The sequence below is a fragment of the Pristis pectinata genome, chromosome 8 (assembly GCF_009764475.1).
Source record: "Pristis pectinata isolate sPriPec2 chromosome 8, sPriPec2.1.pri, whole genome shotgun sequence".
Lineage (NCBI taxonomy): Eukaryota > Metazoa > Chordata > Chondrichthyes > Rhinopristiformes > Pristidae > Pristis > Pristis pectinata.
The window spans coordinates 25,149,505-25,174,004 of record NC_067412.1 but is presented as its reverse complement, the minus strand read 5'-3'; the positions used below and the strand labels follow the sequence as shown (position 1 = coordinate 25,174,004).

Genomic DNA, 24,500 nt, shown 5'->3' with positions numbered 1-24,500 from the left:
CTTAGAAATTCTCATCACTCCATTTATCTTGCTGCTCACAAATTCACTACTGTGTTTACCTGCCTCACAACAGTGACCATGATTCTAAGGTAATTCATTATATGTGAAGTGCACTGGGACATCCTGATGACATGAAGTGCTTGCTAGTAAATGGAAAGATGGCAAAGTCATTTTAGTCCTGGATTGTTTTCACTGAAACAATGCTGGCTTTAATGTCTCAACAATACTGCCTACACTACATTCCCTAATAATCCTTTCCACATGATTCAACTAGCTGAAAAGGAATTACTTAAAATGTACAGCAGAGATAGAGATAACTTGGACCATGTGATCACAACAATCTTCACCTATCCATCTTCAACTAAATCCATTGGCAGAACTTTATACTCCTTCCTCTCCTGGTCTTATTTACATTCTCCTTAAATGCAACCATGTTATTCGCTTGAAGTGCTCTCTATTGTAGAAAGTTCCATGTCCTCACTGAATGGTGCAAAACGTAAGGCCCATGGGTCATATCTAAATCAAAGAGTATTTCTTTCCAGCTGCCTACACCTACTACTCTCTTCACCTGCACAAATCCACAGCAACATCATGGTCCCTGAAACCAGTTCCTGATTGGTGAGATCTTGCGAAGTTCAGGGTCTTCCTGCTTTAATTGGCAACAAATACTTTGACAGCTGCTTGAACATGCCTTCAGTTTTACCGGTTGTCAAAACATAAAAAACTTTGAAATTCACAAACATTGAAAAAGATTCAAAAAACTATTAAAATTACTCATACTGCTAAAAATATTAAAAATGTAAATTAGAAGTTAAAAATGTAAACAGTAAACACAATCAAATGCATTCATTAATTAAAAAATGTAAATTACTCCAAATGTATCTTTCTCCCTCAGAACTGCTCCTAAATGGAGTCTCAGAACATGCAACTAGTCTAAACTGGCACAGGTTCACGGGGCAGAATCTCAGCACAAGTGGTGGGAAACTGCCGGACATTGCGCTGCCACTGAACTCTGAGAAGTCCAAAGTTAGGTCACAATAATGGCAGGAACCTCTCAGGAAATATGGGACTTCCCAATTCATGTGATACAGATCTCAGAAGTGATTTGGTTTGTCAGCCTGGTCTCCCTCATAAAAAGACATCTACATCATTGTTCTAAGCACTTCAGGGTAAAGACATTTCTCCCAAAATTCTGATTGGAATTGGGAATTACTGTATTTTAGTTATGGCCCCTAATCTTGGTCCTCCCCCACTTTCTACATAAATAGATAAATACAACTTTTCGACTCACTTTCACTCTTTTAGGTTTGAGTCTATATCCTAGTTGTTGTAGAGTTTATGATTAGATGTGGTATGTTCATCTGTACCCTTAAAATCCTGTGCATGCCAATCAGATTTACGATGTTTCTCATTTGGAGTACACAATTATATTTCAGAAAGATTGTTAATAGTATAAATATTTTATCTCTAGCTCACTTTAGAATTATTAATTAGATGGGAATTAACTTTTAGCAAAGATACTTGTATACTTAGGGATTTGCAAATAGGCCTTAATTAATCTTGAATGACAGGATTCAAGATAGGGTAGGTGATACTTGTGTTTTTTTTTAAGAGGTTGAAAGTCTTATCTGTGGAATTAAAACTCAGGTTCCAGTCAATCCTTCTGTACAGTTTGCTAGTCTTGGGTAATGCCCCTTTGAGAAATTAAGGCAACTGTACCTTTAATATATATTGCCATAGCAACAATGGATCACACTGCCTTTGTAAAGACCTGTAGATTTTCTTAAACATAAGGATGAAAGTGAATTGAGTCCCTCTAAAACTTCTTTATCTTGGGGTTAGCCTTTGTGGGGACTGAGAAAAATGATGGTCCACAGCTACCGCAAGTTTGATACTCAGAATCTTATGGGGGAAAGTGGAAAATGAGTGTGGCTAAATAAAGTCCCTATTGTTACCATCAGATGGCTGTTTGTTACAGTTTGTGTACAGCAGTTAAATTACCGGATTAGCCTGGACTAACAATCCAAAAACCTGAGTTTGAATTCCATCATACATTGCTGTGGAATTTAAATTCAGTTAATAATGTGGAATCTGGAAAAACAAGGACTAATCTTAGCAATAATTACCTCAAAATTCTACTAGGTTCTTGTTAAAAGGACCTTGGTTCACTAATGTCCTTTGGGAGAGGAAATTTGCCATTCTTGTCTGGCGTCTTCATGCGACTCCAGACCTTGCCCATGTGGTTAACTCTGAAATGGCCTAGCAAGCTGCTCAGTTGTACCAATATTCTAATGGGCAGAGGAAGAATTAAAACCAAACGGATCACCTGGCATGGACCTAGGCAGACACAGCAAAGCTGTTCCCAGCCTAGTTGACCTTGCAGAGTCCTCTTCAGAAACATCTGGGGACACGAGAGACTCAAGAGAAGTGTTGGTAAGGAAATATACAGAGGGAGTAGCCATTGAAGTCCTCAGCATTGAAACCAGAATCCATGAAGTCTTGTTGGCATTAGGTTAAACAGAGGCAAAGAAACCTCAAATAATAAAATAAAAACAGAAAATGCTGGAAATACTCAGCAGATCAGATCACATCTGTAGGAAGAAAAACAGAGTTAACATTTCAGATTGAAGACCTCCTCCTGATTATCACAATTGTCTTCCTCAACCAATGAACCTGTGCTCCTCCATGGGTTGGAAAAAGTCATGAATTTGGAAAGAGCACAAAATAGTCTCTGGGCGGGAGACTTCAATGTCCAATACCAAGAGAGGATTGGTAAAACCAACAATGACTGAGCCTCTTGAGTCCTGAAGGACATAGGTGCCAGACTGTAGTGTCTTGCATGAGTGTAGTTTCAACAACTCTCAAGAAGCTTGACATCTAACAAGCCAAACCATTTCCCTTGATTAGTACCACTTCCACCATCCTAAACATTCATTCTCTACACCACCTGCACGTGGTGGCTGCATGTGTATCATTGACAAAATGCACCGCAGTTACTCGGATAGGTGACTTTGATGGCACCTGCCAAACTCACAACCTCCATCACCAAGAAGGACAAGGGCATTGAGCACTTGGGACTTCACCACTTGTAGGTTCCCCTTCAAGTTGCACAAGTCCTGACTTGGTTCTAAATCCTGGAGCTCTGTGCTCAAGAGTACTGTGGAAGTACCTTCACGATAAGGACTGCAGCTGTTCAAGAAGGCAATTCACCACCACCTTCTCCAGGACAATTAGGAATGAGCAATAAATGCTGGCCTTTATAGTGCCAGATCCAAAATGGGAAATAAATGAATTATAGTCACGTATGACAGACCTAAGTAATTATAATCCTATTCTGGCTTAAGTGTGACCCAAATTCTGGTCTTTTTGGTTACAGTTATATTGTCAAATCATAATTCATAGTCTCATTTACTTTGCCTCACCATAGTAATAAACTAAGGAACAACCTCTATGCTCCAGAGTGTAGGCAGTTTAGTTATAAGAACGGCTAATGTAAACTTACTTGCATTGCAGTGTAGAGGATAATGAAGTGGTCTGATTGAGGTGCTTAAAACATTCTCATTATTCAAATGAGATATCTGTGGAGAAATAATTGCAAAGCCACAATTATGCAGTCATTGAGTGGCAGGCCAATGGTTATTTTTGTTTGTGGGGTATTGTTTGAAAATTTGGTAGCTGCTGAATTGGCCATATTTGTGTGATCTTCTTTTGGGGAAACACCTTGGGAAGGGTTGTGGATCGGAAGTCTTGGTACATGTAGGTACCAATGACATAGGTAGAAAAAGAGAAGAGGTCCTGGAGGAGGAATACAAGGAGTTAGGAAGAAAGTTGAGAAGTAGGACCTCTAGGGTGGTAATTTCAGGATTACTACCTGTGCCACGTGCCAACGGTAGTAAGAGTAGAAAGATCTGGCAGATGAATGTGTGGCTGAGTGACTGGTGCAGGGGGCAGGGCTTCAGATTTCTGGATCATTGGGACCTTTTTTGGGGGAGGCATGACCTTATTCACTAAGGATGGGTTACACCTAAACTCCAAAGGGTCCAATATCCTGGCGGGAATGTTTAGTTTAGCTGTTGGGGAGGGTTTAAACTAATCTGGCAGGGGGATAGAAACCAGGATGTTAGGATACAAGATGTTAGGGTAAGGGAGGAGGTTTATAGAAACAAGTCCAAGACAGTGTGCAGTGAGGATGGCAAGAAGGACAGGCAGGCGAAAAGTCGGGATAATTTGCTGAACAATAGAAGTACAACAAACCAGGATGTTAGGATGCAGGATGTTAGGATGAGGTATATAGAAACAAGTCCATGACAGTGTGTAGTGAGGATGGTAAGAAGGACAGGCAGGTGAAAAGTCAGGATAATTTGCTGAACAATAGAAGTACAACAAAATCAATAGCAGATACTGGACTAAATGTACTATATTTAAATGCATGTAGCATTAGGAATAAAGTAGATGACCTAGTGGAACAACTACAGATTAATAAATATGACATTGTGGCAATCACTGAGTCATGGCTTTATGACGGATGTGACTGGGAACTAAATGTCCAGGGGTACACAGTGTATAGGAAGGATAGGCGGGTAGGCAGAGGGGGTGGTGTGGCCATGATAGTTAGTAATGATATAAAATCAATAGAAAGGAAGGACATTGGGTCAGAAGAGGTGGAAGCCTTATGGGTGGAGCTAAGAAATAGCAAGGGTAAAAGGACAATAGTAGCAGTTATATATAGGTCCCCTAATAGCAGTCAGGAAGTGGACTATAAGTTGCAGTTAGAAATAGAAAAGGTGTGCCAGAGTGACAACGTTAAGATAATTATGGGGGATTTTAACATGAAGGTGGACTGGGAAATCCAGCAAGGCAGTAGATCTCAGGAGAGTGAGTTTGTGGAATGTCTACGGGACAGCTTTTTGGAGCAACTTGTTGATGAGCCCACCACGGGATCGGCTGTTTTGGACTGGGTGCTGTGTAACGAACCGGAGGTGAGTAGGGAACTAAAGGTAAAGGAACCATTGGGAACTAGTGATCACAATATGATTGAGTTCAGTTTCAAATTTGAGAAGGAGAAGCTGATAACTGGTGTATCGATATTTCAGTGGAACAAAGGAAATTACAGTGGCATGAGAGAGGAACTGGCCCTAATTGATTGGAAGAGTAAGCTAGCTGGAGGGACGGCAGAGCAGAAATGGATGGAATTTCTACAAGAAATAAGGAAAATGCAGCATAGATATATTCCAAGAAAAAAGGTTTTGAATGGAAAAAAGACACACATGTGGATAACGAGAGAGGTGAAGGCTAAAATAGAAGCAAAAGGGAGGGCATATAAGGAAGCTAAAATTAGTAGGAAAACGGAAGACTGGGAAACTTTTTAAAAACCTGCAGAAAGAAACTAAGAAAGGCATTAGGAAAGAAAAGATGAATTATGAAAGGAAGTTGGCAGTTAACATTCAACAGGATACTAAGAGTTTTTTTAAATATATAAGGAGTAAAAGAGAGACACGGGTTGATATAGGACCAGTCGATAACGGTGCAGGAGAGATTATAATGGATGATAAAGAGATGGCAGAGGAACTAAATGAGTATTTTGCATCGGTCTTCACTGTGGAGGACATCAGCAATATACCGGTTAGTCAGGGGTCTCAAGGAATGGAACTGAGTTCAGTTAAGATTACTAGAGAGAAGCTGCTAGGAAAACTAAATGGACTAAAGACTGATAAGTCTCCCGGACCGGATGAGGTGCATTCCCGGGTTCTGAAGGAGGTGGCTTTAGAGATAGCGGAGGCATTGGTGATAATTTTCCAGGAATCGATAGACTCCGGCATGGTTCCGGAGGACTGGAGGGTCACAAATGTAGTTCTGCTGTATAAGAAAGGTGGGAGGCAGCATTAAGGAAATTACAGACCTATTAGTCTGATATCGGTGGTGGGAAAGTTATTAGAATCGATCCTCAAGGATGAGGTTATGGAATACCTAGAGGTGCAAGGCAAGATAGGTCCAAGCCAACATGGTTTCGTGAAGGGAAGATCCTGCCTGACCAACCTATTGGAGTTTTTTGAAGAAATCTCAGGTAGGGTGGATAAGGGAGAGGCTGTGGATGTTGTGTATTTAGACTTTCAAAAGGCCTTCGACAAGGTGCCGCACAAGAGGCTGATTAATAAGATGAGAGGTCATGGAATTACAGGTAGGATAACAGAATGGGTGGAGCATTGGCTGGTTGGTAGGAAGCAAAGGATGGGAATAAAAGGATCCTGTTCTGGTTGGCTACTGGTTATTAGTGGTGTTCCGCAGGGGTCGGTGTTGGGGCTGCTCCTTTTTACCCTGTACATTAACAATTTGGATGATGGAGTAAATGGTTTTGTGGCTAAGTTTGCGGATGACACCAAGATAGGTGGAGGAGTAGAGAGTACTGAGGAGACAGGAAGGTTGCAGAGAGACCTAGATAGTTTAGGAGAATGGGCAAGGAAATGGCAGATGAGATTCAATGTTGAGAAATGTGCAGTTGTACACTTTGGAAACAGAAATAAACAGGCAGATTATTATCTAAAAGGGGAGAAAATTCAAAATACAGAAGTACAGAGGGACTTGGGGGTACTCGTGCAGGATACCCTAAAGGTTAACCACCAGGTCGGATTGGTGGTAAAGAAAGCGAATGCTATGTTGGCATTCATTTCGAGAGGTATAGTGTATAAAAGTAAGGAAGTGTTGATGAGGCTCTACGGGGCACTAGTGAGGCCTCATTTGGAATACTGTGTACAGTTTTGGGCCCCATATCTTGGGAAGGATGTGCTGATGTTGGAGAGGGTTCAGAGGAGATTTATGAGGATGACTCCCGGAATGAAAGGGCTTACATATGATGAGCGTTTGTCAGCTCTTGGACTGTACTCACTGGAGTACAGAAGAATAAGAGGGGACCTCATAGAAACATTTAAAATGTTGAAAGGACTGGACAGAGTAGATGTGGCTAAGCTGTTTCCCTTGGTGGGTGAGTCCAGGACCAGAGGGCACAATCTTAGAATTAGAGGGTACAGGTTTAAAACAGAGATTGAGGAGAAATTTCTTTAGCCAGAGGGTAGTGAATTTATGGAATTCCTTGCCACATACAGCAGTGGAGGCCAGATCATTGGAGGCATTTAAGGAGGAGATAGATAGATATCTAATTAGTCAAGGTATCAAGGAATATGGGAATAAGGCCGGAAATTGGGGCTAGAATAGTTTTTTTCTCATTTGCACCCCCCCCCCCCCCATTTCTCATTTCTTTTCCTTTTTTTCCCCTTTTCTTTGGAGCAAACTCGATGGGCCAAATGGCCTACTTCTGCTCCTTTGTCTTGTGATTTTGTGTGAACAGTAATTAGTGGGGTTGGAACGAAGGTCAGCTGCCAAAGCCTAGAGCAGGGTTGGGAAATAGCAAACAGCTGGAGGTGGGGAACATGAGGAGAAGGGAGATTATAGCAAGGAATATGTGGGTGACTTAAGGAAAAGGAAGATAAGTAAAAGACCTTCCTGATTTGGGGTCACAGCTGTCGCCTGGGACTTACTCCGGAAGGTTACCTTAGAGTTGCATTGAAGCAGGCTTCACAGACAAAGCGAAAGCCTGCTTTTTTACACCAGGCAGATGTAACAGAAAATTATGGAAATTGCAGCTAAACGTCTGTCATTGGATGCTGCTGTAGATGTGAGAAGTCCACCATACATTACAGCATTAGATGTGCTGGGAACTTGGAATGAAAATCATTCACTAGTGGTGTCCTTGGCAACCAGAAGGATGTGTGGAGGATAATATGTGGTTAAAAAAAATCGTGCTGGAGTAAACAGCCATTCACATGCATATGTGACTATATGAGAAAGCAGAATCCAGAATCGGAATGAATGATGCTCGGTGACTTTCTAAAACTCTCCATGTTGGACATAGACTTTCAAATTGAAAATCCTAAATTTTGTGCAACTCATTTAAAATGCCTCGTTTTCCATAATGCTTAATTTTTCATAAAAATTGGATCATGTAGCAAATAAAAACATGGCACTATGCAGTCTATTTTCTTGGCAACTGTGCTTTTTAAATTTACAAGAATATTATTCTAGTGTGGCCTCATTTGAGATCTTTCTCTTTAAAGCTGGAAGGATGCATCAGGGGAGAAAATCAAACTGTGGCTTTGGAAACCGCTACTAAAGAAGAAGCCCATTGGACATTACAACGATGCAATGGACCAGTGACGCTGCACTTTAAAGCAAACTTTGATGGTAAGCCTAAAGCAATTGGTTGCAAGGCAGTGTATTTGATGGGGAAAGTTAGCAAATCCAAAGACCAAAATTGGGGAGAAGATGTAGCCTCCTTATAAAAATTAACCACAAAAATTTCCTTCCAAAGTACAGCATAATTTCCATGAGGAGGGTCTGGTGGAAGACCTTCACAAGAATATTCTTGGGTGCTAACTGTTTTTCTTGGAAATATACCAAGATCATTAAAAGGGTGGAGAAGTAGCAACGTGACATAAACTACACTATTGAACTAAAAACTATGGGATCCAAGTTGAACCATGCTTTCATTCTTGACTGAGATATCAAGGTAGTCACAAAACAGAAATGAAACAACAGACTAGAAGACATCTTCTGTAAAATGAAGAGTCAAGAATGATAGCATCCACTAGGGACAGCACCAAGCCTTTTTATATGTAGCTATATCCTTTCTTTAGTTTCTCTTTATCAGTAGTTTTGCCTAAATAGCAAGTTCTGCTCTTGTGTTGCATGAATAAGGCAATAAAAGATTTTCAAGTCCTGGTGGTGTCCTTGGCAACCAGAAGGATATGTGGAGGATAATGTGTAGTTTTAAAAAACATACTGTACCTGAAACAATATGCCAGTAACATGTAAATGTGACTGTATGTGGAAGCAGAACCCCAGAGTTGGAAAAGATGCTGCTCAGCGACTTTCTGAAACTTTCCATGTTGGACATAAACTCACAGTATCTGTCGTCACAGCATTGGTAGTTAATTTGATTCAGATTTGAAAGGCTTGTTGTGCATGCTTCTTGCCGATCACCAGTTTTTTATTGGTGTGCTTCAAACCTAAGCAAAAGAAATAAAATGTTATTTGTGAGTATTTCTAAAATGCTACAGAAAGTTTTGGCTGTTTGCTCAAGCATGAATACAATTTTAAATTTAACCTGCAAACCACAATGGATGAAGTTTTAGTTATAGGCTGAGGTGTGAAACTCCTTATTAAAGTATGTGTATTGAATTTGATAATGTACACTGAAGCATGAAAATCTTTTTCAGAGGTGAACTGTGGTCATGCTTGGTGCAGAGAAAACAGCAACAGACGTAGAGTCCACAATGTTCACTTTGGGCTTCGAGAGGGTTAATTATATGATACCCAATTAGAAACTGTTGTAATGAGAGTATTCCTTTGAAATACAGAACTAGTTGTACTTCCTCTTTAACTATCCCAAAATAAACCATTAAAATTTTAGATTCAAAAAAGACCAAATGGAAATCTTCAGAATTCCCTAGCTCTGAGGTGGTGATGGAAGCAAAACTGCTTCTTGAATTTAATTTACTACCTGAATTGATTTGCAATAAAGTTGAGGTGAGTGCAACAGCACAAAACATTGACCCATCACACTTGCAATTTATTGCATGAAGATGTTAATCATTTTTTGCCCATTCTGTGAGGGAGGGGAACCAAATGCAATACCAAATGGAAAGAACGTTGAAAGGAGTCCATGGGATGTCATTCCATAGTTCTCTTACGTGTATTCTAATAGCTGGTTGGTTATTAATTGGTGTTGATGGACGCCCATCAGCAGGACCTATCTGTCCTTTAGGCTGGGCATCAATGCAAGGCATTTAACAATGGCAAGAAAGTAGAAACAATTATGTAAAATCAGTGGGGAAATCACCAGGAAAGAGCAAAGATATCAGACTTTTGTGAAGTTTAGATAATAACGAGTGCGAGGCACTTTATCATATTAATCTGATCAGTTGGAAACTGACAATGGAAATCTGTGCTTTATTCTGAAGGTTACAAGAAGTTGCAAAAGGATCTGGAAGATGGTTGCATCATGTCTGGTGATTCTTTTTACGTTCGAGTCAATCTGAGTATCTCTGGACAGACAGACAGCTGCTCAATGTGTGTGAAGTGTGATGAGATTATTCATGTTTTAGACACCATGTACCAGGGCAAATGCGAATGGCTATGTGCGCGAGTCGACCTGTTCACGGACAAAGACCTGGAGAAAGGCACCATTCCTAGTTACTGCAGGTAACTGGGTTCTCGATTCAATACATCTGATATACAATGGCATTTCAACTGTCATGGTTGGCCAGATATTCTTGACCATGGCAAGTCATTGTCTAGAACTGTGGAACCTGAGGACATAATTGCTAAAGTGAGGTCAATTCAAGACAAATCCACAGAATGTGAATGGTCAAACTACAGACTCTTGCAAGATGGTGAATCAGCTACTGTTGATTCATTTGGATGTAATTTTGATAGATTCATTAAGACAATAACATGTTGTAAGTAAATTGATTCCTGACGTATGTTAAAAGCAACTTGCTCATGAGGGAAACAATGACTGAGACATAAGGTTTCCACGGTTCTCCACGGAAGGGTCTTAACTGAATGTAATGTGACTTGTTCAATTTTTCATGCAGCTTTGATGATTGGTATGTGAAGAAGTAAGTCATTTTTGCTCTTTATGTATCTAGCTCCTGCAATGTTCCTGCCCTGTTCAAAATCTATGGAAGTGTAAATGGAATTAGGTGATGTTTAATGCCACGATACAATGTGGTTCCAGAGATGCCTGGTCATTTTGATGCTTCAACTGGTGAATGCTTTGCAGATTGTAGAGGTGATTCTTATGGAGCTGAACTGTTGAACATGTCATCTCTGGTCTACTTGATTAGTGGATCTCATTTTGAACAACAACATAGCCAAGTGCACAAAGGCAGCAGAGCAGATAAGCCAAATTCCTTGCCAGTCACAGGACACAGAAAAGGCCACCCTTTGCAGTAGGATGATTAGTGGAACTGTAGAAGCAGTTGAAGAACCAGATGCCAAAAATGCATACTGCAATCCTTTCAGGGAAACTAGCCAGCTAATCACCATACAGCAAGGAATTAGGCATGGTGAGTGCCTTTAAAGCCCCAAAATGGCATGCCCTGAACAAAAATATCTGTGCAGCCTGTGAAATTTAGATGTGAGGCTTGTACTAGTGCTAACTTTATAAGGCGATGGTGGAGTAGGTGAATGTGAGGTGTGAGTCTTCACTGATAGATATTGATGATAGGTGAATGATAGAGTTGTGGTGAATTGAGCAGTCTGAAGCTAGAGGTGAAGTTGTGGCACTCAGTGGGTGTGTTCACTGACCTTGGTCGATCATGTGAGATCATTGAACTTCTTGCAGGATGATATCTGATACCTGGCATTGGTTGCCATAGCTATCTGTTCCCACTGCCGATGAAAATGCACTGGGGGGGCCTCCTTGCCCTCAGCAGTCACAGGACATTCCTCCTTCATTCCATCTTTTCCAATCCCTATAGTGCAACATCCAAGCATTCTGGACACCCCTCTCTTACAGTTTCCCAGATCAGATTCACTGTAGAGTGACTGCCAGCACCAGGTCCAGCTGCAAAGTACTTCCCCTCTAAGAGTTGGAGGTTAGCCTTAACACAGCACATGGATTTTACTGGTATTAACCCCCTGCTGATTTATCCAGTCAATGAACAGCATGGTTAGCACTGGCTAGACCAAGAAATCCTTGTATGCTGAGCTGGCAGCACAAAGCTGGCATGTTGCCTGCATTGCAATCAACAGGTGCCACTTATCTGGCAGTGCAATCCTCGTGCCTGACTTAGGAAGCTGCAGGTTTTAGACCTCCCATATTCTTCTGCACCTTGGGATCTTTTAGGTCCAGAAATGAGAATCAGAACTGGGTTTATTATCACTGACATATGTTGTGAAATTTGTTGTTCTGTGGCAGCAGTACAGTGCAAGACATAAAAATTAATACAAGTTACAAAAATAAATAAATAGTGCAAAATAGGAATAATGAGTAGTGTTCATGGACTGTTCAGAAATCTGATGGCAAAGGGAAAGAAGCTGTTCCTAAAATGTTGAGTGTGGGTCTTCAGGCTCCTGTACCCCTTCCCCGAAGGTAGTAACAAGAAGAGGGCATGAACCAGATGGTGAGGATACTTAATGATGGATGCCGCCGCCTTGAGGTACCACCTCTTAAAGATGTCCTCAATAGTGCAGAGGGTTGTGTCCGTGATGGAGCTGGCTGAGTCTACAACCCTCTGCTGCCTCTTTTGATCCTGTGCCTTGGAGCTTCTGTACCAGGCTGTGATGCAACCAGTCAGAATGCTCTCCAACGTATATCTGTATAAATTTGCAAGAGTCTTTGGTGACATACCAAACCTCAAATTCCTAATAAAGTAGAGCTACTGGTGTGCCTCCTTCGTGATTGCATCAATGTGTTGGGCCCAAGATAGATCCTCTGGGATGTTGATACTCAGAAACTTGAAGCTGCTCACCCTTTCCACCGCTGACCCCTTGATGTGTTCTCCCAACTTCCCCTTCCTGAAGTCCACAATCAATTCCTTGGTCTTGCTGATGTTGGGTGCGAGGTTGTTGTTGCGACACTGCTCAACCAGCCGATCGATCTCATTCCTGTACACCTCCTCGTCACCATCTGAGATTCTGCCAACAACAATGGTGTCTTCGGCAAATTTATAGATGGAGTTTGAGCTGTGCCTAGCCACACAGTCATGAGTGTAGAGAGAGTAGAGCAGTGGGCTAAGCATGCATCCTTGAGGTGCACCTGTGCTGATTGTCAGGGAGGAGTAGATGTTATTATCAATCTGCACTGACTGCAGTCTCCTGATAGTAAGTCGAGGATCCATTGCAGAGGGAGGTAGAGAGGCCCAGGCAGGCAGAACTTCAATTTAACATTGCATTCCAAAGGACAGGACTGCAATGTCAGCCTAAAACAACATGCTTAAGTATTTTGGGTACAGTCTGAACACCTGATCTTTGAAGTCAGTGTTATTCCTGAGCCAAGGTTGACACCTGAAAGTGATCCATTTTTCCTGGAAATGGCATGTAATTTAAAAAAATGGTGTATAACGAGATGTAATTGTACATGAAAATTCTTCAGTATTTTTTATTCATGCTGCAGAAGCCAGAAGGTGTTACATTCCCAATTAATTCCCCTTTAGCAGGAAGAAGTCTATCTGTCAATAATTACAGTATGCATGATACATCATCTGGGTGAGGGCCATCAATAAAGGGCATTGAATAGGCCAGTCAGAACATAGTGGGTAATCAAAATGGCAGTCCATTCAAATGTTTTAAACAAAACAGCACAGCTCAGTTGTTGTATTTCAAGGGGGCAGATTAGAGGTGGGCACCATTATAGAATGATGCAGTAGAGTAGGAGGCCATTTGGCCCATTAATACCTGTGTCAGCTCTTTGCAAAAGCTTCCCGTTTCTCCCCTACTTCTTGTCTCTTTCCCTGTAGCCCTTCAGCTTTTTTTCAGAAGCATCCACTTTTGAAAGTTACTATTGGACACATAACTGATGACTGCCAAGAAAATATAATTATCCGTAAAGCAAATGAAACTCACACGGACATAAAGTGATCTTTAAAAGGGGCCGAATATAATTTTTAAAGCACTTATGCATTTAAAAAGGAATACAGTGCCACCCAGAGGATAAATAAGTGCAGGGCAGCAGTTCAAATCTGAGAAAGACTTTAATGCAATTTCAAATATTTCCTTTGCATTCCCATCTATCTTAAGAACTCTTGGAGTACAAGAATAGTCTGTGCTCATAGAAAATGGCTTGGTTCACGGTGAATGAATGATTATTTAGGCTTGAGAGCTTTTTATTAATCAGTACTAGTTAATAGGATTTCTGACAAGAAGGTGAGATTAATGTCGAGGTTAAATCCTTCTGATGCTTGGACCCTTGGCCTGTGTTTTGCTGAGAGTGTGGTGGGGTTTAGATATGTATATGCTGGATACAATAGGATGAAATATTCTATTTTAACTTCTGTATGTGATTTTTCTCAAATATTACTTTTGGGCCTTTCTTGAAAGCTTAGGCAAAAGCTAAATGGCATTAAAAAGCCCAAGCTCACCTCACTCCAGTGGTTAGTCTTCATGTCATCTGTTGGCAGGACCCTTGCCTCTGAGATGAGAGGCTCTGGGTGCAGGATTATTGAAACCCACTCCAGAGTTTATTGGCTTATGATTCAAACAGACCTTCTCCTTGCATTACTGAGCAAATGCTGTGCTGTTGGAGGGACTGTCCTTTGGATTAGATATAAAGCCAAAGTCCCACCTGTTCTGTTAGGAGGATCTGAAAGATCCCTTGGCAGTTTGCTGATGACGTCTCTGTTCATTGTAAAACAATGTCCTGATCAATATTTATCCCTCAATCAAAATCACTAAAGCAGTTGAATGAGTTATTATCATCTTGCTAACTGCAGGAACTAGCAGTGTGCAAATTGACAGCCACCCATCTTGCTGTACATCAACAACTAAGTTTCAAAAGCACAATACTGCAGATACTGGAAACCTGAAATACAAACAGAAAATGCTAGAACTGCTCAGCAGCCAGAAAGCATTCATGGAAAAAGAAACAGAATGGATGACTGTTCATCAGGATGCTTTAATTCAGTTTCATTGACTTGATATATCAACTCATTTTCTCTACGCAGATGCTGCCTGATCTGCTGCATTTTTCCAGCATTTTCTGTTTTTATTTCACAGATATTTATTGGCTGTATAGCGCTTGAGGTTGACTAGAAGGGCAGCTGAGAGGCATTATATAAAAATCTTCCATCTTTTTTATTTGAAAGTTAAAAGAATCTTTCACGAGGTATTAAACCGAGTGTTCATAAGTGACCCTGCTCCTGGTAGTTACATGCCGTTATTTCCATTTGGATCAGTGTCAGTCTTGGTTGAGTGGTAACATTTTCACTTCTAAGTTGGAAGGTTGTGAGTTCTTGTCCTGTTCCGGAGCCTTGAGCATGTATTCTAGATTGATCATCACATTAATTTTTTTTCGGAGGTGCTGTCTATATGGAATGTTAGACCATATGATGGAGTCCATTTTCTCAGAAAATATCCTTTGTCCCAGCTTGAGGAAGAGCAATCTCTGATGTCTATGCCATTGTTTATCTATGAACTGACTTTCTGGAAACAATGTGCACGTTATCAGAAAACTGTGTGTGGGACCTTGCTGTGTGTAATCAGTTGCAACGTTCCCCTGATTACAATAGTGACTACACTTAAGAAATACATCTCTGGGTGGAAATGCTTGAAATGTTCTGGGATCATGACACTATACAAACGTATTTTCTTTATTATTTGCCTTGTGTTTATCAGTAGCAGGCTTCCTTGCCAATATTTTGCTGCATCAGAGATGCACAAGTCAATAGTATATCTCCAGCGTTATCGGGGCTTACTGTGGTTAAGGAAGATGGGGTTGGGAAGAAGCATGGATAGGTCCCAGTACCTTTTAGGATAAGAACCACCCTCTTGTGGTGCATTGTTACTGATCGTGAGTTGCAGTTGGGTTGTCTATCTCGCACTCTGGCCATCAGTAGATGAAGGCAGATTTATAAAGAAACCCAGAGTGGACAGTTTGAAATATACATAACACAAACATTCACAAGCCTCTCTTTCAACACAGAGGGTTTGATGTCGGGCCATATAGCGTGAAGCAGATGCACACATACCCATCAGCGATTGATATCTGGGCAAGGATTAATATTTTTCTCCAGTTGCTAATGTTAGCAGCAAACCTGGCATGCCTGTAAGATCAAGGAATCTGTTTTATATTTATGGCAACATTTTTCCTGGCATTAATGAGCATATCTCATCATGTGGCACATTCAGACAATTTTTGGAGTATAATCAGAGAATTAAAGAGCACAGAAGAAAGCTGTTAAGGCCATCATATACTGTGCTACTCTTTGAATGAGCTATCAAATTGGTTCTACTCCCACTCCCCTTTCCTAATGGCCTGGCAATTATTTTTTTCTTTGTATTTATGTAATTTTTCATATTTCCATGTACTTTTTTGGAAATGACATTGTTGGCAAGGCAGCATCTATTGTTCATCCTAAGTGCCCTTGAAGAGGAATAGTAAGGTATCTTTTTGAACTGCTGCAGTCCCTCCAGTGAAGACACTCCCACTGTTTTGCTGGGTAGGGAATGCCTGGATTTAGACCTGATGACAGTGAAAGAACAACAATATACGTATTTCCAAGTCAGGATAATGTGCGACTTGGAAGGGAACCTACAGAAAGGGTGCTTGAATGCACCTGCTGCCCATGTCCTTCTTGCTGGTAAAGGCCATAGGAGGTGCTGTTGGTGTAGCTTACGCAAGTACCTGCAGTGCATTCCATTTTTAAGACACAATGCAGCTACTGGGTGCAGGTGGCAGATGGGTACCACTCAAGAAGGCCAGTTTGTCCTGGTTGATGTTGAGCTTCTTAGGCATTGTTGGAGCTGCACTCACCCATGGAAATGGAGATTATTGCATCATAATCCTGACTTGGGCATTGTAATTGATGTAAAGACTTTGAGGTATCAAGAGACAAGTCACTCACCAGAGGATACCCTGCCTTTGTTCTTGCAACTACAGTACTTAAGTAGCTGATTCAATTCTGGGATGTGGTGACTCCCAAGATGTTGATAGTGTGGTGTTTGGCAATGGTAATGCCATTGAATGTCAAAGGTATGTGGTTAGACTACCTCTTGTTGGAGATGGTCGTGCCCTAGCACTTCTGAAATTTATTGTTGAATTTGTTTAACATTGAACATAAAACAGTACAGCACAGGAACAGGCCTTTCGGTCCACAATGTCTGTGCTGACCATAATGCCAATTTAACCTGCACATGGTCTATATCCCTCTATTCCATGCTTGTTGTGTGTGTAAAAAAAACACTTGCCTCATAAATCTCTTCTAAACTTTCCTCCTTTCACCTTAAAGCTATGCCCTCCAGTATTTGACTATGCCCTCTTGCATTTGACATTTTCACCCTGGGGAAAAAGACTATCTACCCTATCTCTGCCTCTCATAATTTTATATATGTCTATCGGGTCTCCCCTCCAGCGCTCCAGAGGAAACAATCCAAGTTGGTCCAACCTTTCCTTATAGCTATGACACTCCAAACCAGGCAACATCCTGGTGAATCTCTCTCCTGCACCCTCTCCAAACTCTCCACATCCTTTCTGTAATGAGGTGACCAGAAATGCACACAATACTTCTAATGTGGCCTAACCAAAGTTTTATACAGATGGAACATGATTTCCCAACTTTTATACTGAAGACAACCATGTTGGGCAGTAGATTCCAGATAAGTACAATTTTAAACATTAAAAAAAATGTTTCTCAACAGCACCTCTCCACATCCTCCCACCCCCTCCCCAAAAATCCTCTACCTCCATCATATGGCAACTTTGCCTTTTTTACAAAGGTGTTATGAAGTCCACAGGTCCAGCATATATTTTCTGCGGTGAGTTTGCCTAATAATATTCAGTTAGATGAACAGTGGCCAGTCAGAGCATTAATTTATTGAAAATTTTAAATTGGATTTGTAGATATGACAACTAAAATGGTACAATGGTGCAGGATTTGGAAGCATCTATTTATTTTAAACTCCTTTGTTTTGATCCTTTATTGTGTTAGATACAATGTGCTGTGGTTATGTGTTGATTTCCTTTCTGGAGTGGAATGTTTTGCGAGAGATCGCAAGTGTGGCCTCTTCACTGAGCTGTCAGCTTGAATAGAGTTCAATATAGTTCAGATACACAGTTACCTTTTGCACAACAACAAGCTCCCAGCAACCTAATGCCTGCACAGCCTGCATCTACTGCACTGGGAAACTGCAATTTAAAGTACAAACTCAAAAGAATCTAAAACAAGTTACAGAAAATACATTCATGGTTTCATTTTGATCGGATAAGGCATTCTGTGCAGTGTCCTAAGACTGTGAGAGGATATGCTGGGGGAGGAAATGTTAAAAAAAAATTGAGGAAAAACATTATGTGGCACCTTTCATGGCCTCAGGATGTCCTGAGGGCTTCACAGCCAATGAATTCATTCTAAATTGTAGTTCCTTCGTAAAGTATGAAACAAGGAGCAAGGGAGAATGAATGTTGTTGGATAGGAGAAATGTCGAATACATCCTGAGGTTAATGCTTGGACCATTTTGTTCTCGACAGATGAATGAATTGCACTTAAGTATAGGGAACGCAATCTCAACATTTGCTGATGACACAAAAGCAGGAGGTTTGGCAAACAGTGAAAAATGCTGTTAAATAATTCAGGACAACACAGGCAGGTTAGGCAAATAGCTGGCAGATTCAATTTCATGTGAATAATTGTCAGGTGATGTATTTTTGGGAGGAAGGCAAGTAAGGGATATGCACATTCAATGGAAAGAGAGGAGTGTCCCTTTCTAAGATTTCTGTACATAATTTCTTGAACATGCAGGTGCAGGCAGATAAAGTCACAAGACAATAACATATTTAATTTTTATAAAGAAGGAACTTTAGGTAATGTCTTCCATCATCTCAGATACCCTGAAGTGGTTTCCAGCTAATGATGTACTTTTTGAGGATAGATAAAGTAGAAAATACAGCAGTCTATTCATAAATATTTCCTGCAAGTAGCAATGTGATAATCAATTTTATGCGTTTGAGTAGGGGGCAAATATTAACTGGGGCTACAATAGTAAAGAAGTAATGGTAAGTGTTTCAAGTTTGATCACAGTTAGTGTCTTGTGCACTTGGTGACACGACAATATGGAAATGACATCAGAAAATGCAGCAAGATGCCAAGGATCAGAATTGATAAATATGAGGATAGCCCTAAAATACTGGAAGTGTCTGATTGATAAGGATTAAAGGTCATTTAACAGTGATATGAAAGTTATAAATGGCTGTAATAAGGTGAACAGAAAGACTCAAATTGATCAGATAAAGCATTCTAAAGTGTCCTAAGACTGCTGAGAGAATATGCTGGGGGAGGAAATATTTTTTTAAAAAGTGAGGAAAAACATTTAAGTAGCACCTTTCATGGCCTCGGGATGTCCTGAGGGCTTCACAGCCAGTGAATTCATTCTAAATTGTAGTCCCTTCGTAAAGTATGAAACAAGGAGCAAGGGAGAATGAATGTTGTTGGGTAGGAGAAATGTCAAATACATCCTGAGGTTAATGCTTGGACCATTTTGTTCTTGACAGATGAATGAATTGGACTTAAGTATAGGGAATGCAATATGGTCATTGATACTGAGGTCATTAGGAATGGAGTTGGGATGAAACTCCAAGTAAGAAGAGAGCCAGGCTTTCCTTGTGGGGCCTATGGAAACGTACCCACTCCTCCTGCCATTCAATGGAGCAAAGAAACATAAAATTAGCCACCTCCTCTGGATCTCTTCTCACCCCACTCCTTGCCACTAGATTGGCATTTTGGATGGATGGCACTGAGAATTCCCAGTGGAGATCTTGAGTTAAAATTCCAGTTACATCCTGCTAACATCAACAGATTTAAAACAGTATTTCAAAGAAAACCCCCAATGGATTTGCCAGAGTGTTAATCTCCCCTTTGGTTAAAAGAGCTAGTCAAAATAATTATCCATAGGAAGGCATGGAATCTGTGCAGGTAAGCTGCACCAGCAACTTTGCATCTGATGCTTCTGCACATGGTAATTAGTACCCCTCTTTCATTTTGGTTCCTGAAAAACTGAAGTGGTGGGAGGGTTGCCAGTTCTGGGTGTACTTCCTGGCTTTCAATATATGGTCTTCAACCATCGGCTGCCTTACCTATCCATCCACCTCGCTAATCTTGGTGAGTATCTCAATCTTAAACATCGACCGTCCCTCTGCCTCTATGGATGCTGCTTTACCCACAGAGTTCTTGCACTAGTTTGCTTATACATTTATATAGCTTTCCCAATCTGAGTGAAAATCATTGTTAGTCACCCGAGTGAATGGTTGTTGACAGTCAACCACCTGTTTTTAACAGTTCCAATATTTTTATAACGGATCAATATTTTCGAAGGAATTAGAAAGAAAGCACACTTTTTTAATCTCTCTGATTTTTCTCTTTGTTTGCTTGCTGTGGTGTGTAGGAGATTAATGTGTATTTCTTGGAGACTCCAGGACAATCCTGGGTTATGCAGTACATTTTGAGTAAAATACTGGTGATGGTTATCTAGTCATGTCGTTCAAATTTGTCACATGGTTTGGTTGGGTCTTAAAATTCTTGGCTCCTCCTGCACAATCAAGCTCTAATGGATTTTTCATTAAAATAAATTGCAACCTGAATTTCGCCAGATTCATAATAAAAAGCTCTGCAAGACAAAACAGCTGCTCTCGTCCCAAGAGTAACATTTCCATCTACTACTTCACAATGGTGAGCCTCTGATCTCCGAGAAAGAATCTGATGAATTTCTGGTAGAAAAAGCTGAATCAGAAAGTTTTATTGTGTGTGGGTTTCATGTGTGTTGATTCGTGGACTATGGGGGTCAACAAAACAACATCTAACATAATGCCACCTAGGGACCTTTCAGCTGGCGGTAGAGATCACTAAGTTCCTAGCCTTAGACGTGCTTACCGGAAGGGAAGAGGATAATGTTTTGTCACAGGGATCTAACCCACAGCACCATTATTAAAGGTGAAACATGCCGAGATCACTGGTACTCAACCAGCGTACTATATGTGTAATCCTTAGCCTTCATCTTTCTGTTACAGAGCTCAGCAGCTGCTCTTGGTGAAGATTCAGAGATTGATGTACCGTGGCAGCAGAGATGAGACAGACAATCAATATAGCACACTCCGAGGATTATGGGTCTGTCTTTCTATCACTCTGAATAATTTATACTGTTTTGTACAATCAATTTCCATTAAACGAATAACCTATTTTACCTCAAAACTTCTGCTATTTATCTAAGTTGTTGACATTACTGAAATCTGTGTATATTTTGGTACAATATTTTATACTCACTGGACAGCAGAGAGGCAATATGCTGAAATCTTTAAGTGTATAATTACTACCTAAACATTAAGTCTGAAAGTAACGCCACTGCTGAATGTGGACTCAAACAAGTTATTTTGCCCTAGAAATAAACTACAGCCATGCTTATGCTGAGAGGTTTATCTATTTAGCTGTAAGTTGACAAGAGAAAATAAAAGCTATTGAGAGCTCAGCAAGCCTACTCCATTGTTTTGGTCACCTAGCCAGCTCTAACATTTTCAATTTTATGTCCCATCTATTTCCTAATAGTCAAGTTCCTAGCCATGGAGAGCAATTTGTCAGGTTCATCCTTAATCATGTTTTTTTCCCCAGTGAAATTGAACTTGTCTGATACTATAAATTCCTGATGCACCAAGATATGGATAATTTTGAGAATACAGAGACATTAACTAGTGAGAGTGACAATGACAATCCAAATAAAATTTTGCTCAACTAAGATAAAATGGCCCTGCTTAGATGCATCAGTGAAGAATGCACTGAAAGGCTAAACAAGCCTACAATCCCAACATCTTGCTTAATTGAACTGACTAGCATGGGAGTTAAATGCAAAATAATTTTGGATTGTCAATACTTGATTTCTTAATGTACATTTCCATTTGCCTGAGATTCATTAAATTGGGGCAGGGCCATTTGTGTTGTATTATGTTGCTCTCTGCATTTATATCTCCTGTAATTATTTATGCACTTTTTTGCTGTAATCAATTAAGTAAGATACTGGATTTTTACAAAAAAATTCAGAATTGTAATAAGTTTTCACAACAGCTGTAAACATGTAATGATGCATTCAGAATAATGAATTGGTAGGAGGGAACTACAAGGCACTTACAAAATCGAAGGATCGAAATAATGACGTAAAACACTGGAGCAAAATGGGTTTAACTTGCCCACTGAAGTGAGGTTGTAATTTATTTGAGCCACCATTGAAGTCCCTGAAAATTATTTTCTGTGCATAGTATCTAGTTAATAATGAGCCCAGGCACTGACACCCGTGATTTTTCTCTCTTCCAGAGCTTTTTCCAGCCCGAAGAACAGCCTCCTATTGATCCCAAGGCTCCCCGTCTCTCACGAGCGAGTATCTTCCTCGGTCAGATTTTACAGGTGATTACTTCAAGTTACACATCAGGAAAGCAATAGTGAGCAACCATTACATTAGGGAACATAATGTTCAACACAGTTGTAGGCGAATCATTTCCACCACAGCTCCACAAGAACTTTCTCCCATCCTATCAACATAAACTTGTTGTTCTCTTTTTGTGATCATAGCATCATAAAAATTAGAAACTTATAGCAAAGAAAGCAGCTGTTCCACCCAGCGTGTATTTGCCATCCAAGAAAGAGATGTTCAAGTTTATCTCATTTCCTAGCTCTTGATTCAAAGCCACGTATCCACACCAAGTTATCATCCAGGTGTTTTTAAGTGTGATCAGAATGTATCCCTCCACCACTTTTTTTAAGCCATGCATTCCAGACCCCACCACTCAAATTTTCCTCAATTCTCCTCAAACCCTTCCATCTATTAACTTAAATCCATGTCTCCTATTATTAGTATCTGCCAAGGGCAATTCCCCACCCCTAAGAACCTTTAATGTCAATTAACTCTCTCCACTGTTCTAAAGAAAATAATTCCAATCCTTGGCTAGTCATTCCTCAGAACTTAACTACCTAACTTGTATTTGCTTTGCTATTTTCTGAGATCTGTTCCTCCACACTTTTATATCTTTGATTTCCTTGATCTTTCTAATACTTTTGCTTTTTTTTCTTCTAAATTTCCTTTGTAATTTCTATTCCCCAGGCATTCTGTGGTACCAAGATCTTGGTATCTGACATAAACTCTGTGCATCATTGTGTGCTGTATGCTCTTTGACATTCACTGAGATCCAACTTTGGTTGTTCCAACATACTTACCAGTGGGAATATATTTTATCTGAATCATTATTATCTCCTCCTTGAATGCCTCTCACTGTTCTAACACTGGTTTATGATTAGAGCTGTTTCCTGTTTGTTTCTCATTAATCATTTTTATTCATATCAAGGGATGTGGTTGAGTCAGCATTATTTTATTAATCGGCGTATCTTTCTTATCCTTATCTCTCTTGATCATTTATCCAGCTTCAATCTTAAATACATCTGTGCATGGTAGTGTAGCCTGTAGCGGCTAGCGCAACGCTATTACAGCGCCAGCGACCCGGATTTAATTCCAGTTTGCAGAGTTTGTACATTCTCCCCATGTCTGTGTGGGTTTCCTCTGGTTTCCTCCCACATTCCAAAGACGTACAGGTTAGGAAGTTGTGGGCATGCTAGGTTGGCGCCAGAAGTGTGGCGACACTTGCGGGCTGCCCCCAGAACACTCTACGCAAAAGATGCATTTCACTGTGTGTTTCAATGTATGTGTGACTAATAAAAGATATCTATTAATCTTAACCACTCCTTATGTTGTGAGTTTCACATTTCAACTGTTCTCTGCATATAGAGGTTTCCTCAGTTCCACATTGGATTTATTAGCAGGAACCTTATTACTGAAATTTATATTTTGAGCATTGCAAGGCAGCTAATTCTTCACTGTATAATGTCTCAAAACAGTATGTTTTAAAACAGAAGCACTTTCCCATTTTGGCATAGGACACCACATCCTCGTGCATAAGCAATGGAGCAAGGCATGACTATTGAACACCTGCAAGGTACTCCTACACAGAGCTGAACAGTATCACAAAGATCAATGCCACATGTCTCACAGTGACAGCTTATTTACATTGAAAAATTATTACAGCAGAATAGTAAATTGTATTTGAAAGGTCAAGTCAAATCACGGGTAATTGCTTGAAGAAGGTCACTTCCTACAGAAAATCTGAAAATAGATTTTTCGTATCACATTTAATAAAAGGGCTTATATGGAAAGGTGCCCATTGTTTTTGAAAGATGTTTTCATTAGAATCACCAAAGCAGGGACAGAGTATAGGAACATATAGCTATTCATTATTACCTGTTTAGATTTCACTCACGTTTTCCTTACATTGAAAGAGCATTTTTGTTAGTGAGCCCTTGCTTCCTACAAACTTTATAGATACAATATCTAGTACTGTAGAGGTTGAACAGAAAACCCCATTATTGTATTTAATCTATTGCAAATGGCACGTGATCCCTCCAGACTTCCAAATATCTCACTATTGGATTGTGCTTAGTCAATCTGATATGACTATTATTGAAAAGAACATTTTATTAGACTAAACTGCTTAACTCCCAATGCCCTGACTTATACTCAACCAATATCAGTTAAGAGAAAGATTGTTCATTGCTGCTTAAGGGAGATTTCTATATTTAAATTGGCTTCATTATGTCCTACGTTACAAAAGCAAATACACTTCACAGTGTACTTCAATGGCTGCAGATTGTATTGGAACATCCTGTGGGTTATGAAAGATGCTGAAAATGGGAATCTTTTTCTGCCTT

The 24,500-nt window shown here is 40.2% G+C and overlaps 1 protein-coding gene across 1 annotated transcript in view; it reads left to right on the top strand.

Annotated features, from left to right (window-relative positions):
* Positions 1–24,500, top strand: part of card11 (caspase recruitment domain family, member 11) — a 212,752-nt gene that overhangs the window by 171,412 nt on the left and 16,840 nt on the right. The window contains exons 16-19 of the mRNA XM_052021291.1: positions 8,109–8,235; positions 10,014–10,254; positions 20,771–20,867; positions 22,062–22,151. Coding sequence (XP_051877251.1) covers positions 8,109–8,235; positions 10,014–10,254; positions 20,771–20,867; positions 22,062–22,151 — 555 coding nt within the window. The remainder of the gene's footprint in view (positions 1–8,108; positions 8,236–10,013; positions 10,255–20,770; positions 20,868–22,061; positions 22,152–24,500) is intronic.